The 18,493-nt window shown below is 49.1% G+C and overlaps 1 protein-coding gene across 2 annotated transcripts in view; it reads left to right on the top strand.

Moving 5' to 3' along the window:
- The window catches only part of LOC133359612 (uncharacterized), a 35,698-nt gene that overhangs the window by 14,179 nt on the left and 3,026 nt on the right, over positions 1–18,493 (top strand). For both annotated transcript variants that reach the window (XM_061578080.1, XM_061578079.1), the window contains 11 exons: positions 2,149–2,279; positions 2,918–2,977; positions 6,066–6,146; positions 7,369–7,446; positions 8,432–8,509; positions 10,575–10,652; positions 12,545–12,586; positions 14,042–14,119; positions 14,365–14,424; positions 15,464–15,541; positions 15,882–15,971. In XM_061578080.1, the coding sequence (XP_061434064.1) occupies positions 2,183–2,279; positions 2,918–2,977; positions 6,066–6,146; positions 7,369–7,446; positions 8,432–8,509; positions 10,575–10,652; positions 12,545–12,586; positions 14,042–14,119; positions 14,365–14,424; positions 15,464–15,541; positions 15,882–15,971 (820 nt within the window). In that variant the 5' untranslated portion in view covers positions 2,149–2,182. The remainder of the gene's footprint in view (positions 1–2,148; positions 2,280–2,917; positions 2,978–6,065; positions 6,147–7,368; positions 7,447–8,431; positions 8,510–10,574; positions 10,653–12,544; positions 12,587–14,041; positions 14,120–14,364; positions 14,425–15,463; positions 15,542–15,881; positions 15,972–18,493) is intronic.

Genomic DNA, 18,493 nt, shown 5'->3' with positions numbered 1-18,493 from the left:
CCTAGCCCATGATATGTGGCAGTTTACCCAGTCTCAGAGTGAGTATGTGGGTCTCTGTGTGAATCTATGAGTCTCTATGTGAGGCTGCGAGTCTCTGGGAGTATATGGGTCTCTATGTGAGTATGTGGGTCTCTATATAAGCCTACTAGCTGTACTACCCGGCTTCGCCCGGGACTTGGATCCACCACGCCGGTGGGCTAAAGCAGTGAACTATTAGTCTTTTATCAACGTGACACTTTTTTACTGATTGGCCGTGTCGGGTGGTGGAGGGTTACAACACATTAATAAATAAGGCGATCTAAACCCAATAACGTTGTTTATGAATAATGGTCGCGAAAGCCTACGTGTTACAAATTGACTCACTTTACTTAATAACCAGGCTACAGTCTACATTATAGACTGCCAGTACACCCACCCAGCTTAATAACCAGGCTACAGTCTACATTATAGACTGGCAGTACGCTCACCCAGCTTAATGACTATTTGTACAGTCAACATTTAAAGAATCGATTCTTGGCGCGTCGTGTTTAAAAGTAATGACACAGTAGTTTTTTCATCTGAAATGGTAATTGTTGTGGTTTCACGCTTGAACACACCGGTGGGCTAAAGCAGTGAACTATTAGTCTTTTATCAACGTGACACTTTTTTACTGATTGGCCGTGTCGGGTGGTGGAGGGTTACAACACATTAATAAATAAGGCGATCTAAACCCAATAACGTTGTTTATGAATAATGGTCGCGAAAGCCTACGTGTTACAAATTGACTCACTTTACTTAATAAGCAGGCTACAGTCTACATTATAGACTGCCAGTACACCCACCCAGCTTAATAAGCAGGCAACAGTCTACATTATAGACTTCCAGTACGCTCACCCAGCTTAATGACTATTTGTACAGTCAACATTTAAAGAATCGAATCTTGGCGAGTCGGGTTTAAAAGTAATTACACAGTTGTTTTTTCATTGGTATGTAATGTTTTAAAGTTTTCAGAAGATTTTAAATGTATTTTCCCCCCGGGCAACGCTGGGTATATCGAGTTTATACCACAAAGTCGTCGCTTGACACGGGTGGGGTGTCGAGGCCTAGTACCGTGCAGAGCCTCCGGCCTCGCCTAAATTGCCCACCCGGCTGAGGCTGGGTAATGGGGCCGTTACCCCCCCGCCCCCCGCGCTACAATAATACTGTCTAATCGCTATAATTTTATTATCTACCGACCCTATAATAGTAATTGCACACATTGGGGTGGGGGGTGAGTGAAGAGGACGTGAAACTTTGATGAATTTACCTCAGAGTCGCGTGTTAATGCGTGCGCATATTTTTAACGGGAATTAAAAATGGCGTCCACCCCGCAGCGAATGCGTCGCTAACCGTTGCCAGGGGCAACCGCCGTGGAAAACCAAACGGACCAATCGCGTCTCGCAAATCCCTCACATTTCGTCCAATGAAACTGCGTATGGTCCGGCGACACACAGACAAACAGACACACACACAGACAGACAGACAGACAAACAGACAGACAGATTTGCGATTTTATATATATAGATGGTTCTTGGTGTAAGTTTATGGGTCTCTGATTTAGTCTATGGGTCTCTCTGAGTCTGTGGGTCTCTATGTGAGTCGATGGTTCTCTGTGTGATACTGTGGGTCTGTGCGAATCTATGGGTCTCTGAGTCTATGAGTCTCTCTGTCTGTGGGTCTCTATGTGAGTCTACCGGTCTCTGTGTGAGCCTGTGCCTCTGTGTGAGTCTCTGTGTCCCTATTTGAATCTAGGGGTCTCTGTGTGAGTCTATGGGCCTCAAATTAAATCTATGGATCACTGTATGAGTGTGTGCGTCTCTGTGTCTGTCAATGCATCTCTATGTGAATCTTTGTGGCTCTGTGTGAGGCTATGAATCTCAATGAGTATACGTGTCTCAGTGTGAGGCTGTCTCTATGCGAGTCGACAGGTATTTCTGTAAGTCTCCGGGTCTCTTCGTGAGTCTGAGTCTGTGAGTCTATGGGTCTCTATGTGAGTCTATATGAGTCTATGGGTCTCTGTGTGTGAGTCTATGTCTATGGTCATGGTCATGACGGTCGTGATGGTGATGATGTAGCCTCTCTACGTTTCTCTTTGTAACCACCGAATCTCCATCCTCTGACCAATCTCAGAATCGCGACGCAAGCAACCGGAACCCAGGTCTCGATGGCATCTCATCCACGAAACTCAATCCCTGCCTGCCTCCTCCTCACCCTCTTCCTCACCATCCGCCTCACACAGGCTGAGACATTTCAGAGTACAGGTGAGCAGGAATAAATAGATAGGAGGTGGAAGTTTGCAGGAGGTGGGGGGCGATGCCAACCCCATTTGCAAGAAGTGATTAAATTATCACTTCAACTTTCATCAGCAGCGAGCCGAGACCAGGCCACTGCGGGTTTGAATGGGGATCCTAGGTGGACCCCCACCACTGCAGTGGAAGTATTGCAGGCGCATCTTACAGATGACAAGCCGATGGTCAGTGGGCAGATCAGCTCCATGTCTTGGTATCAAGGACATGGGCCTGCATCCGCTGTTCCATAATAATATATTCCACACAACATCCAAAGAGGAAGCAGCGTGTTGGTGATTACAAGCCCATGGGCTGTGCAGAAGTCTAGCAGCCTCCTACTGTTAATACTGATCTGATCTGCCCAATGCTTTCTAATCACTCCAGCCCAGTTGCTTGCGGTCCAGCTAGTTGTGATGATGTCACTCACCCACTCATCCAGTCACTTATTCACCCACCCACTCATTCACCCACACACTCACCTAATCACTGACAAACTCATCTACTCACTCACACAATCACCCACCCACCTTCGTCCTACGCCAGACTGAACCCACCTGAGTTGACCCGAGGTCACCACCATGCCAGCATCAATTCCTGTCGTGCTTTTGCAGATGGCCCCAATGATCTGGAGGTGAAGAGGAAGTGTGGATTCTCACTCAAGGCCATTCACGGTCAGACAACGGCCTGTGTGCATCTTTGTTTGTGTGTGTCTGTGTGTGGGCGGTGGTGCAGTGATTAGTCCGCTGCGCTACAAATCCCGTGACCCGAGTTCAATTCCCACTGACGACCAACATCGGTGACAAATATCTGAACTGGCCATGAGGCTCTCCTAGGTCGACTCAGCGTCAAATGAGTACGTGGTGTGTGAACATCATCCCTCGGGAGACAAAGGCTGCCCAGCGTGGTGTTGGCTACCCACTCCATCGTGTGCCGTTCTAGCCTTCATAGGTGCTCGCGAACCGCTCTTGCCCTAACAGTCTGTTAAGGTTATAGGGGTATCTTTTTCTATTTTTTTGGGAGAGCGGTAGTGTCGTAGATAGCGCTGCACTGTGCAATGAACCTGACAAAGACTCGAGTTCGATGTGTAATGAACATCACCACGATGGAGACAAAGGGGGCCGGGCATGTTGCTGGCCATACACCCTCTCGCATACCATGTCGTTCTTCATAGATGTTTTCTAACAGCACTTGCCTCAACAGTCTGTTATGCATTTATGGGGGATATTTGTCTTTGTCTATGTATGTCTGTCTCACCACTAAGTGACGTCACCGCCACTTAGTGGGGAATGGCGGTTGTTGTTGTTGTGTAGCCACCCACTGTGAATGGCTGGCATAAGTGCCACCTGTTGAGTAAGCACCAGGGACGATTCAGAGTCTGAGACCAGGAAGAGTGCCAGGCATCTGCAAAGGAAAATGGCGTTTTTGTGCAGACCGCCCTATATGACATTATCACAAAAGCCTAGATCACTGGATGAGTTTCCCAGGATGCCCTGGCAGTCCTGGCAAGGATTATTCAACACCACAACACCACCTTGCCAGGCACACTGAGATGAGGGTAGCAGAACCCCAGTGTGGATTCAGGCCAGGGCGGTCCTGAATGGATGGCATATTCTCTGTTCATCTGCTACAGCTGAGGTGTAGAGGAATTCCAACAGGACGTACATCTCTGCTTTCTTGACCTGGTCAAGGCCTATGATACCATCAATAGACCAGGGCTCTGGATTGTTCTTCGTACTTGCGGGGTTCCTAACTCTCTCATCACATCCTTGGGGTGCGAAAGAGATGACCCATAGTTCCTACAATATTTAATATTGTTTTTCAAGTGGAATTTATATATGGTATAGAGCAAGGGATGCCTCCCTCTTCATCAGACACTTGATGTATGCTGATCATCTGGTTATTGTTGCTAACTCAGAGGAGGAGTTGGAGGTGCTGCTGCTGAACCTGGAGCTTGTTACTAAGAGAGAGGATCTTAACATCAGCCCCACAAAGTAAAGCACCTGCATGGGTATATTATGTCACCAATGCTCACCTCCCTCAACTCCCCATGAATGATAGGACAGTTGGGCAGATAGTGGAGAAGTTTCCATGCCTGGGCAGTGTGCTTATGTCCAGCTCTGGTTTGGCAGCAGAGATCTCACTCCATATCAATCAAGGCGGCATTATATTTTCATCGGCTGCATAACGCTGTATGGGTCTTCTTGGCCACAGTTATGCCCTCCCTTCACTATGCTTGCAAAACCTGGAAGGAAAATCTGCACCCGTTTAAAACATTCAGGCTGGCCTGCCTACGATCCATCCTGGGTTAACCAGGCTGGATTGTGTGACGCGCTCACATATCCTTGAAAAATATTGACACAGTCCCATCAATGAGCTGCTGCAGCTGGCAAGGCTGCATTGGCTTGGTCATGGATCCTGCATGCTCAACCACCGCATCCCCAAACAGCTTCTGGTTGACCAGATAGAGGAGGCTAAATGGGTGCCACCGGCTACAGAAGAGATGTACTGATGTGGAGCTGAGTGGACTTGCCGATGACCAGTACCAGCAGTGTCAAGATCGGCCTCTATGGAGAAGGCTTGTGATCAACAAGGGCGGAGGAACGACGCTCACAACAACGAACTGATAGTCGGGCAGATAAAATGCAGAAAGTTAGCACAGTATGGGGCACAACTGGTGCATCTGCCAGCCATCTCAGTCAGTCAACCCTTAGTACCTAGGTCTGTCCCGTGACCTCCCCCTGCACCTAGCATGGCAAACGTCAACCCATGGAACCTGGATTTGTCCTGAACCTCCTGCCAGTGAACCTTTGCCACTAAACATGGCCTAGAAGTGCACATAGCCAGGCACAAGTGTTGTGGTGACGTCACTGCAACTTATTGGCGAATGGAGGTTGTTGTCTGTGTGTGTTTCTGTATGTGAGTCTGTGTGTCTCTATGCCTGTGAAACGTGGAGTCCTCTGAATGAGGAGGAGCAGGAACATCTGCGCCGGTTTGAGACACTCAAGCTGGGTCCTGCTGCCGACGATCCATCCTGGGTTCAACCAGGGTGGATCCCAGCGTGAGGAGGAGCTCGCAGATCCTTAGATACCGGGGAGACTGAGGAGCGAGGCGGGCGCCATGACAGAGGTTGCTAGGGATGACGTCATCACCCGCCAATACTCCACCAGCGAGGATTTATGCGCCGATTTGCACGGTTTATTACCTCGTTATAAATTACATTTGAAGGGTTATCGATGTTGATATAGTAGAATGCAACAACCAGGCCAACACAACTCCCTCTCGTTGCACGCAGTAGCCATGTCACACCGAGGTGGCCGTGTCCACGGCCGCTCGTGCGTTTCACATAGGAGCCACTGCAGTGCGAGATCCCCCGTTGATGGAAAAATGTCCATGGGAAACGGTAGCCCTCGCCATTTATAGAACTGCATCGATCCGTCCGTACTCGGTGTGTCAGTCTGTGATCCACTCGGTCATTCGCTCTGTGATCCACTCACTGATCCACTCTGTGATCCCCGAAGTGATTTCCTTCGTGATCCATTCTGTGATCTGCCTGGTGATCCACTCTTTAGTCTGTGATCCACTTACTGATCCACTCTGTGATCTACTCTGTCATACACTCTGTCATCTACTCTGTGATCCGCTCTGTGATCCGCTCTGTGATCCACTCTGGGATCTACTCTGTGATCCACTCACTGATCCACTCACTGATCCACTCTGTGATCCCCTCAGCGATTCGCTCTCTGGTCTGGTTGAATGCAGACTGCAAGTACCAGAAGTGCCAGGAGGCTTCGGCCATCTGTGCAGCAATAACTCCTGCGGCTGAGGCCGGCGATTTAACAGGTGAGTGCCTCTGTGACCACAATGATTTATCCACTGCTGGCTGAACCGCTACCCCCTGATTATAGATGTCTGCAATGGTAATGTATGTACATTGAATGGTGATATTATGGAGCGGTGGTGCAGTGGTTAGCACCACACCGCGCTAGGATCCCAGCAGAGATCCAAGTTTGATCCCCGCTCAGAGCCACCACCAACGCCGGTGACGGTTATCTGAACCATTCTTGGGCCTCCCCAAGGTCGACTCAGCCTCAAATGAGTACCTTGCCTGGTGTGTATTCAACATCAGCACTGGGGAGACAAAGGCGGCTGGACGTGGTGCTGGCCACTCACCTCCCCGTGTGCCATGCCGGCCTTCATAGGTACTACTTGCGAACAGCAGTTCGACTGGTATGGTTGGCTACGTGCGGTGCGAAAGAAGTTAAAAATACATGTAGTGTCGTAGCTCTTTTCTTCTCCCTAAAGGCGTGTATGTGCCTCTTCTCTCACGAGCACACTGCCTTACGGCCTGGCCCAGACACGACCCTGTCCGTGTTGCACCGACGATGTCGACTGAGACAGCCAACTACTGTCCGGCTGCGCAATGATCGGACGAAGGCGGCAGTGACGAAGGCGACGACGACGAAAGCGACGACGAGACGAGTCAACTCCCAGAACCTCTCCCTCTCCGCTGCTTATATTCTACTCGGCCCGGCTTGGCTCCGCCCTAGCTGCGCCTCCCTTCTCGAACCCACCAGAGGGTTCCAGGGGCCTCCCTATGAGGTCTACCATGACCCTTCCGCCCTGCCGGCACACCCGTGTATATGCTCAACGGCGTGTGCTGCTGCTGTACAGCAGTCGGCGCTGTGTCACTACACATACAGGCATAGAATTTGTCCCAACAGTCTGTGTGGGCTATACGGGGGAGCTTTGTCTTGTCATTGAAAATGCTGATGGTGTCTATCAGGGGTGGCCAACCTGTAACAGACCAAGAGTCACAAAGTACCCATAAGTTCTGCAAAGAGCCAAGTGTGTGTATATGTAAGTGTGATAGCGCGTTCTACATTATTTCCCTTCAATAGAGCTACATGTGGCGGATTAATGAGCCGCATTCGGCTCTGGAGATGCTGGTTGGCCACCGCTGGTCCATATGATGATGCTGCTGATGATGTTGATCAGAATGTACGTGATGCAGGTGATCCTCGATCACAGTGCTGATGCTGATGATTCTGCTGTGACTGTGCAGACTGCCAGATCAAGCACTGCATGCAGGAGAAGAAGAAATGTGAGGAGCCACTCAACAAATACCTCTCTGAAGAGGAGGGTGAGTGCAGCCATGGAGCATTAGCCACTAACCCAAAACCCTAACCGTTAACCACTATCCCGAGTAGATGACCACTAATCATTACCTACTAACCATTAACCCCAACCGTTAACCACAGTTTCATAACCGTTAACCACTAACCACTAACCCGAATAGTTAACCACTAACGATTAACCCCAACCGTTAACAACTAACCATTAAACACTAACCATTAACCCTAACAGTTAATCCCTAACCACTAAACTAAAGAGTTAACCACTAACCATTAACCAATAACCCTAAGTGCTCACCCGAACCATTACCCTTGACACCCCAACCGTGAGCCACGAGCTCTAGCCCCCACACTCATCTCTAACTTCTACCCCTGACCCTTAGTTTTTTGTCCTTCCCCCGCACCTACGATTAGCATGGTTGACTACGTACAGTGCCAAAGACGTTCAACATACACACAGGCATCTATAAACCAGAACACTCATTTCTAAGAGGTGGGAGAACGTACATTTCATCCCGCTAATTAGACTTACCGTGATGCTAGCTATGTGTGGCCTTCATGGATATAGCGGGATTTCTAGCATTAGATTTATTGGGGTTTCTGTCATTAAGGGGGTGGATTTAGTGGGGTTCCAATCATTAAAGACGTGGATTTTGTGGGTTTTATATCATCATGCTCGTGGATTTAAAACTAAAACTAAACTTTTATTTTTATTTTACCAGGTAAGGCCCACTGAGCTGTACAGCTTGTCTTCAGAAGCAACCTGGCCACAAATGCTCAGCGAATTGGCTTATCACGTGGAAATGTATAGCAGCCAAATGCTTTAAACGCGTGACATTGTTTCTAAATGAGGGAAAAAAAAACTGGAGGACCTGGAGAAAAATCCATGTGACCAGGGGGAGAGAGATAGAGATGCATCCAAACTATAAATATCCAGGTGTCAGTGTCAGGATCGAACCTACAACATCCTTGTGTTTCCATTCCCTGACGCAGTATGTGAGGGCAACGCATTTAACGACGTGGAGATGGACTGCCTGCTGAAGTTGCGCACATCTCTGGAGCAACTCACAGGTGAAGAGACGGCAGGAGCAAGCACCGGCAATCCTGTGTAGTAGTGTAGTGTCCATCTTGTGTAGTTTGACAGTGTACATCTTGTGTAGTAGGACAGTGTCCATCTTGTGTAGTAGGACAGTGTCCATCTTGTGCAGTAGGGCAGTGTCCATCTTGTGTAGTAGGACAGTGTCCATCTTGTGTAGTAGGACAATGTCCATCTTGTGTAGTAGGGCAGTGTCCATCTTGTGTCGTAGGGCAGTGTCCATCTTGTGTAGTAGGGCAGTGTTCATCTTGTGTAGTAGGGCAGTGTCCATCTTGTGTAGTAGGACAATGTCCATCTTGTGTAGTAGGGCAGTGTCCATCTTGTGTAGTAGGGCGGTGTCCATCTTGTGGAGTATGACAGTGTCCATCTTGTGTAGTAGGGCAGTGTCCATCTTGTGTAGTAGGACAGTGTCCATCTTGTGTAGTAGGGCAGTGTCCATCTTGTGTAGTAGGGCGGTGTCCATCTTGTGGAGTAGGACAGTGTCCATCTTGTGTAGTAGGGCAGTGTCCGTCTTGTGTAGTCGGGCAGTGCCCATCTTGTGTAGTAGGGCAGTGTCCATCTTGTGTAGTAGGGCAGTGTCCATCTTGTGTAGTAGGGCAGTGTCCATCTTGTGTAGTAGGACAGTGTCCGTCTTGTGTAGTAGGACAGTGTCCATCTTGTGTAGTAGGGCAGTGTCCATCTTGTGTAGTAGGGCAGTGTCCATCTTGTGTAGTAGGGCAGTGTCCATCTTGTGTAGTAGGGCAGTGTCCATCTTGTGTAGTAGGACAATGTCCATCTTGTATAGTAAGGCAGTGTCCATCTTGTGTAGTAGGACAATGTCCATCTTGTATAGTAGGGCAGTGTCCATCTTGTGTAGTAGGGCGGTGTCCATCTTGTGGAGTAGGACAGTGTCCATCTTGTGTAGTAGGGCAGTGTCCATCTTGTGTAGTAGGACAGCGTCCATCTTGTGTAGTAGGGCAGTCTCCATCTTGTGTAGTAGGGTGGTGTCCATCTTGTGGAGTAGGACAGTGTCCATCTTGTGTAGTAGGGCAGTGTCCATCTTGTGTAGTAGGACAGTGTCCATCTTGTGTAGTAGGACAGTGTCCATCTTGTGTAGTAGAGCAGTGTCCATCTTGTTTAGTAGGGCAGTGTCCATCTTGTGTAGTAATGTAGTGTCCATCTTGTGCAGTAGGGTAGTGTCCATCTTGTGTAGTAGGGCGGTGTCCATCTTGTGTAGTAGGACAGTGTCCATCTTGTGTAGTAGGACAGTGTCCATCTTGTGTAGTAGGGCAGTGTCCGTCTTGTGTAGTCGGGCAGTGTCCATCTTGTGTAGTAGGGCAGTGTCCATCTTGTGTAGTAGGGCAGTGTCCATCTTGTGTAGTAGGGCATTGTCCATCTTGTGTAGTAGGGCAGTGTCCATCTTGTTTAGTAGGGCAGTGTCCGTCTTGTGTAGTAGAACAGTGTCCATCTTGTGTAGTAGGGTGGTGTCCATCTTGTGGAGTAGGACAGTGTCCATCTTGTGTAGTAGGGCAGTGTCCATCTTGTGTAGTAGGACAGTGTCCATCTTGTGTAGTAGGACAGTGTCCATCTTGTGTAGTAGGGCAGTGTCCATCTTGTGTAGTAGGGCAGTGTCCATCTAGTGTAGTAGGGCAGTGTCCATGTTGTGTAGTAGGGCAGTGTCCATCTTGTTTAGTAGGGCAGTGTCCATCTTGTGTAGTAGTGTAGTGTCCATCTGGTGCAGTAGGGTAGTGTCCATCTTGTGTAGTAGGGCGGTGTCCATCTTGTGTAGTAGGACAGTGTCCATCTTGTGTAGTAGGGCAGTGTCCGTCTTGTGTAGTCGGGCAGTGTCCATCTTGTGTAGTAGGGCAGTGTCCATCTTGTGTAGTAGGGCAGTGTCCATCTTGTGTAGTAGGGCAGTGTCCATCTTGTTTAGTAGGGCAGTGTCCATCTTTTGTAGTAGGGCAGTGTCCATCTTGACAAGTTAATGACAAAGCCAATGCTGTTGGTGACGATGCTGATGACGATGTTGCTACTGCTTATGATGATGTCGTTGTTGCACAGTATGCAAGAGGGACGGATATCTGAATAAGAAGGTTTACTGCTTCCAGAACGAATGGAAGCGCAGGATTGGTGCTTACGGTGAGATTCCAACTGCCTGCTCCCTTCACCCTTCTCCTCTTTCCAATGCCAACTTCTCTTCTCTGGAAAAGCAAAGATTAATCTCCATTTGTTCCATCTCACTGCCTTCTACCACGTGGGTGTGTGGACTAATCTCCATCTGTTCCATCTCACTCCCTTCTACCACATGGGTGTGTGGACTAATCTCATCTGTTCTGACTCACTTTTACCCCATGGATGGGGGGTCGAGGAGGAGCCGGACCCCTGTGACTGCCAGGAGAAGCCCGGCTCAGTGGAGTGTCCCTCACTATTCATTGTCTATACGGCCACCTTTAGGCACTTTGCTTCAACATTTGTGCTTCTCTTGTCATTGGTGTCTTGCCGATGAAATGTGATTGACGACCGACCAGGCAGCTGTTGTACTGTCTGAGTCAACAACTTAGGCCATGCTCACAGGCTCCCCTATCCAGTTATGACCACGTTCATCAATGGACGGTCATGATGTCAGCCACGCACGGGAGGTCGGAATTGTTGGTGCTCAATTCGGCCGGTCTCTGTGCTTTAAGGTGCGCGCATCTAAGGGAGGTGAGAAAGTTGCTCTTCCACCTCAGAAACACTGCCCCACTGCACTGTTTCTTATCCCCTGTTGAACTAGAGCAGTGGATTTTAACCTTTACCGCAGCCTTGCACCAATTTGGTTTTCAATCGAAAAAAAATGGAAAACGTTAATAAATACATCGGTTTGATGAAACAAAATCGTTGTTTTTACGTGCACGTGCTTAATTTGTTTTTCGATTATTTACCTTCTAAAAAAATATGGCCATGTATCGCACCACCAGAAAGGGCATCTTGCACCCGCATGGGGTGCAGCGTGCACCCCAAGTAAGAACCACTGACCTCGAGAGAGGCCTTCTCCATGTTTCTCCGCTCTCTCGACTCAATTACAGCAAGGCATTTCCCGTTTGGGGTTCCGAGTCAGGTGCCACGTGACTCCAGCTCGTTTAGAAACGCATCTCCTTAAGCACTCACGTGTGTGCCATTTAGCGAGCACATCTCACACCTGCCCTCTCTTCTCTGCACTGGATAGCAGTCAGGTTTCGAGTGAACTATCATCAGCATCTGCTCATGACCTACAAGGCGCTCAAAGGATGTCGGCCCCACGATAGCTGCAGGAACTTATCCATACGAGCTCCCCTGAGAGTCCATCAGATCGCCTTCTCCTGGGGACTCCGAGGTGCCTGGGGTGACCGGGCTTGTTGCCAGCGCAGCCCCCAGAATGCGGAATGCTCCGTCTCTGGTGACCAGGCAATTGGAGGCACTCGCGTTATTACTTTAATCTGTATTAGCATAATAACGTTTTTTCTTTAGGTAAGATTTTGCGTAAATATAAATGTGTCGTTAAAAACTAAACTAAACGGCTATAAATTATTATTTTTTTATTTTATCAGCTAAGGCCCACTGAACTATGTAGCCTTTTTTGTGAAACGACCTGGCTATCACAAATGATAGTTCGTTGAAGTGGATTAGCATGTGGAAATGTATAGCAGCCAAATACTCTAAACGCGTGTTTCAAAAGGTGGAGAGAAAAACCAGAGGACCCAGAGAAAAATCCATGCACCCACAGGGAGAGAGACATGCAAACTTCAAATATACAACAGGCATCGTCAGGGTCGAGATCGAACCCACGACCTCCTGTATACCAGGCGAGGTAGTAAACATCTTCTCGCCACCGTGGCGCCCAATGTGGTGCTGGTTTATTCCTTAATATCTGTGCACGGCGCGTTGGAATCTTAGGGATGAAATGCGCCTTACAAATTCAAATTATTATTAATCCAGCAAAAAGTGTGGACTAATCTCCGTGAGTTCACATCGGCGGTCTCTACCTTTCCTCCTTTGCTGCTGTTTGTTTCCAGCCACGGACAAGCTGAGGAAGACCGCGACACCAGAAGCCATTGGCAAGTCTACCTACAAATAGCATCGCTCACTCGCTCACCCAACTCAATAAAGAAAACTCCTGCATGGTCTTAACAGACTGTTGGGGCAAGTGCTGTTAGTGACCACCTACGAAGGCCAGCACTGTGACACAACCACGGAGAGAAGATAAAACGAAGCTTGTACCAGTGGCTCAAGCTTTAGTAATGCTTTCCCTCCCACTCTCTCACTCACACTTTTACTCTCTCTCTAACTCTCTCACTCACTATCCCAATTTGTTTTACCAGGAAAGGCCCCACTGAGCCATGTAGGTCTTTTTTTAAAAGCGACCTGGCTATCACAAACAAAAGCTCGACGAAGTGGTTGATATCATCATCATCACGTGGAAATGTATAGAAGCAGCCAAGTACTCTTAAACGCATGACGTCGATTCTAAATGTTGAGGAGGGAAACCGGAGGACCCAGAGAGAGAGAGACACACACAACTCCAAATATACAGCAGGCGTCAGGGTCAGAATCGAACCCACAACCTCCTGTACACCAGGCGAGGTAGTTAACATCTTCTAGCCACTGCGGCGCCCTACACACACAAAGACAACAACATACAAAGATCCCCACATAGACTTAACAGACTGTTGGGGAAAAGTGCTGTTAGTGACCACCTACGAAGGCCGACATGGCACGCCACGGAGAAAAGTTCAAGCTAAACTCGTGTCAGAGTCTCCGGGGTGAGGACAGGCATCTATGACTTCTCCTGGAATGCCTGAACGTTCACTGTGGAGGGGCGGCTGCCATTTCTCTGTCGGGAAATGGACCGGACCTCGATGGAATACAGGAGGTCCGGTGGACCATTTCAGCTCCAGTCACCATGTGGGGTAGACAGTCCTCTACTCGGGGCAGGGAACTGCCAAACAACAGGGAGTGGCTCTGTTTTTGAACAAAATAAACATTAAGGGTGTTTGGGGCCGTGGAGTTGAGGTGTGAGAAGCTGTCAGTCCCAGGCTACTGTGGGCTCGCCTCCCCATCAATGGGATATGAGGAATAGTGGTGGTGGTGGTAGCTGACGCCCCCACTGGAAATAAACAGTGGAGGGATGCAGGCAAGGCTGATTAGTGAGATGCCTTCCATGACCCCCTGTCACAAGTGCTAGCTAAATTGGCCCCTCGGGATAGAGGCATCCTGTTGGGTGACTATAATGCCCAAGTGGGTCATGACCCAGACAACTTAGCCAGAGTCTTTGGAAGGCATGGGCCAAATCAGCTCAATAACAACGGTAGGAGGCTACTATACTTCTGTGCAGACTTGCGATCCCAAACAAGCTATTCCGCCATAGGCACATCTACACAGCAGGGAAGTACTCCCAGGGGAAATGGGTGAGGTTGAGGACTGTGGCTCATGCCCCCAACAGCCTGTTAGAGGATACACTCGGGAGTTTTGGCTCTGTTACACTGTGCCCCTGTGTCACCTCCTCATGGCAGACTGCGCGTACGACACCTGCTTCCAGAACGTGACTCGGTGCCTCTACGACCACCACCATAATATGGCCATCAACCCAGGTAGAGATGTCCCCCACCACGCACTCTCCGACTCACCCACTCACCCACCCACTCACCTACATGCCCACATACCCACGTACTCACCTCAGCCACTCATCCACTCCTCACTCGCCTACTCATCTATACACTCACTCCCCCACCCACTCACTTGCCCACTCACTCACCCACTCACTGAGTCACTCCATTCTGTCGCTTCCTATCACTCTTCCTGTCTCCCTCCCTCTCTCCCACCCTCTCTCCCACAGCTTCTCTGCGGAGGTTTGATCTGGTGCATTGCGCCTATGTAGCCATCAACTACAGTCACGGTGAGACTCACGATATATCTGTGTCTGCCTGTGTGTGAGTGAATAGAGGGCTGGTGGAGTCAGGTTGATGTGAGCAGGGGGTGTGCACGTCTGTCTTTGTAGTGCGGAGCGGTAGTACGGTGGTGAAACCCAGCGACCTGGTTTCGATTTCCGCTCACAGTCGACTCCTGTGACGATGGTCTGAACCGGTCCTGGGCCTCCCCTAGGTCGACTGGGCCTCAAATGAGTACCTGGTGCAGTGGGTAAACATCGTCTCTGGGGAGACAAAGGCGGCCTGGCGTGGTGTTGGCCACCCACCGCTTCGTGCTACTCGCGAACAGCACTTGCCCCAACAGTCTGTTCAAGGCTATATGGGAGATCTTTGCCTTCGTCTTTGTTGTGTCTATTAAGATTAGTGAGTGCATTGGGGTGGTAACTACTGCGCCTTAAGCACCGTCACCAATAACCACTGAGAAAAGATCAAAACCAAGCATTTGCCGGAGGCCCCGGGGGGACAGACGTCAATGACATCTACTGGCCAAACCTCATTTCTGGAGGAACCCCCATGGGCTCATGTCCTTGACACTGTGGTGGTGGGTGTCCACCTAGGACTCCATTAAAACCCCCAGTGGCCTGGTAGCGGCTTACTGCTGATGAAATTTGTACAAATATCAACATCGCTTGCAGCTGGGTTTGGCATCGTATCCCTCCTTACTGCTGATGCCGAAAGGAAATGGGTGAGGTTCAGGATTGTTGCTCATGCAGTTGCAATGGCTGCATTGGGTACGCGCTCCAAACCTCCCCAGAGACCCTGGCTGACCAAAGAGGTGTTCTGGCGAACTGAGAAAAAGCGACAGGCCCACTCCCACCATCTACAGCATCGTTAGCCTCAGAGAATGTCGAGGCTAACGGCAGGTTTCGCTCAGAAATTCCAAGAGCCGTGCCGCACTGCAAGGATGAGTGGTGTTTGCGGCTTTTAAAATGTAATCGGCGACATTTCAGGCAATGGCCCTTCCTCAGGACACGCAGATAACCGTGTGAACTGTGTCTGTGGTTCCAGAGTGCGAGAGCATTTCCAGGCTCAGTGGCTGTGCAGAGAGATTGGTGAACTGCACAAGCGAAAACACAGTCAAGCCTGGTGAGTGGTGGGTGAGTCTGGCTAATTTCGTGTGACCAGGTGAGAAATAAAGAGAGACCAGGAGGGACGTGGGTTGTCACCAGAATTGCAAAAAAAATCAAGAAGAGTGATGAAGCAGATAGCAATCAGTGAAAAAAATGACCAATTAAGGATTAGAACTATTAATATTGTGTTTCTCCTCTCCCTTCCCCCACTTCCTCCCTACACCCCCTCCTCTCTCATCTCCTCCCTCCTCCTCCTTATACCCTCATCCACCTCCTCGACCTCCTCCCTCCACCTCCTCCTCTCTCATCTCCTCCCTCCAACTCCTTATACCCTCATCCACTTCCAATCTTTGAAGGAATTATCGCGGGAGCGATTGGAGGGACCGTGGGCGTGGTGGTGGTGATTATCTTGGCCGTCGTGCTCTACGTGAATTGGGAGGATATCGGTATGGCCACCACTCTGCCCTCCCACTCTCCCACTCTCCGTGACGTCACATGGATCGTACTTGGAAGGCTGCCACTGGGGTGCGCTGTAATGCGATAGAAGCTGACATGACATAATTGTGGACACTTGGAAGTGGGCATGCCTTCGCCGATCCAAAGCATTGATTCTGCGCTGTTAACTGGGGGGCCGACATCTTGAAGATGTCTGCTTTTATTTTAACTTAAAAACCGCCATTAACAGAGAAAAAATAAGGTTTCATTGTCAGTCTATTCTAACATTAGACGAGACTGTTCTAACACTAGATCAGACTGCTATGTTGATTTGCTATAACAAAAAAAGTATATTCTTTGGGTCTTTCGGTAAAGTCACGTAGATATGTTCAAAGAAAATAACAAAAAACTACGACGTTTCAATCGCAACACAAGCGGTCGTCTTCGGGAAAAGGGGGTTAGCCTCTAAAGGCAAACTGTTTATAAAGGTTTGAAATGGGCGTAGCCCAAGTGTCAGCGGTATGGGCGAGGCAGCTAATGTTGACGTACGTGATGGCACTCGTAGAGTGCAACGATGGCGCTGGTGGTCGGTTTCCACCAATTGAAGGGCTGCCAAGTAATCATTGCACCTCGCTTTACAAACTCACACTGTTGACAGTGGAGGTTGCTGCCAGAGGTGATGGTACTCGTAAAGGGCCACGGCGGCACTGGTGGTGAGCTTCCACCAATAAAGGGAACTGCTAGTGGTGATGGTGGTAGTGGGCAGTGATGGTCCCGATGGTGGGCTTCCACCAATTAAAGGGCTGCCAGGTCTAAAATGTTAGCATTACAGCCAGTTATGACTTAAACTGGTTGATAATGTCCTTCCAGTGATTGCTGAGTTTGTACCTATCTTTTCGGTTGAAATTGTGTCTATGTATGTATATATGGATGGCTTTAAGAACGTATCTTTCCGACAGCCTAATATCGGTTCTAGCTAAAAGGTTGAATTTCGCAGTCACCCCTAAACACATCCCAGTGGATGCTATCATTGCCCAGGTCGATGTAGCCCTTAAGGATTTGGGACACATCACTGCAGACAAGGCAAGATTGGAAATCGCTGCAATCCTCAAAAACGCTAAGACACATATCAGCAACATCAGTAAGGGTGAGCGCTTTGAGCTTTCTCAATTAAAAAAGTGAGATGACATCGTCATCCTCTCAGCCGACAAGGGCAATGCCAGTCATCATGGACAAAACCGCATACAATAACAACATACATTTTCATTTACATTTTTCAAATTCCGTGGGCAAATCAATGAGCAGAATCAATAACGTGTAATCAATGCAAACGATTATTTCCTTGAACGAGCCGGTCACGTCATGGTCAAGTGGCACGCCCCCCCCCCCCTCATTTCCCTTTATTTGATTAGTTAGGCGCCGCTTTTATTTCAGTCGTTGTATCATATTACAGTGCCTCTAAGGCTGAGCCACACGGCAGCAATCATCGCCCCCTTACTATCAGCAGACAAATGTGCAGGCACACTGGGGCCTGCCCTAGGCTGCGCATGAGCTGCTGCTGTGTATTAGTGCCAACTGTATTTCTGCTTGCAGTAAGTTACATGGGTGGCTTTATCCACTGCTGGACGAATCTCTCTCGCACGCAGAGAGGGCGTTTCAACTCTAAATTGGCTGTGGTTGCGCTGGTTTCAGAGTGGCCATGCAAAGTCTTCCAGCAGCGCGCAAATAAGGAAATCAACAAGCATCGGTTCACAGATTTAGACGATCACTCAGATGCTCACTTACATGCTCACTGACACACTCAAGTCACTCACCCACTCGCACATCAGCCCATATCCTTGTCCTTATCCCGCACATCCAATTAAAAATAATACTTTCATTTGATATAGCGTCATTCATACCAATAGCATCCCATAGTGCTGTACATTAAATATCTATATGCAGCCGCTACCAAGCAAATGAAAACCTTGCTACCAAGCAAAACTATAATAAATAAATAAACTAATGGCATCAAAGCACAAAGAACAACAACAGTTATCACGAAGAAAACAGCATGGTTGGTTACGTATGGTGCGACAGAAGTAAAAAATACATCAATACCCGCCATTCACCACAAAGTGACAGCGATGTCACCAAGGTGCCTGTGCCAGGCCAGGTGGTCACGGTATAGACCGAGGTGCCATGGGTTGACCGACTGAGATGAATGGCCGATGCAGCACTTGTGCCCCCTTCTGTGCCAACTTGCTACATTTTAGCCGCACAGTGCTCCACTCGTTGTGAGAATCGCTCCTCTGTCCTTCGTTGTTTTTGGAGGGTGACTGCCTCCGACTGCCCAGTAGCGTTCTTCACAAGCCTCCTCCACAGAGGCCGATCTTGACACTGCTGGTACCAGTCATCGGCAACTCAACTCAGCTACATATCCAACTCTACCAAATCAGTCATCTCTTCTTGAGCCCGTGCCGTGCCCATTTAGCCCCCTCTATCCGGCCAATTCGAAGCTGCTTGGGCATGCAGGCTACCTGACCCAGACAAC

Source organism: Lethenteron reissneri, chromosome 65, assembly GCF_015708825.2.
Source record: "Lethenteron reissneri isolate LAM-NWPU_2019-01 chromosome 65, ASM1570882v1, whole genome shotgun sequence".
Classification (NCBI taxonomy): Eukaryota; Metazoa; Chordata; class Hyperoartia; order Petromyzontiformes; family Petromyzontidae; genus Lethenteron; species Lethenteron reissneri.
The sequence above is the reverse complement of the archived record's forward strand: the minus strand, read 5'-3'. Positions and strand labels throughout refer to the sequence as shown.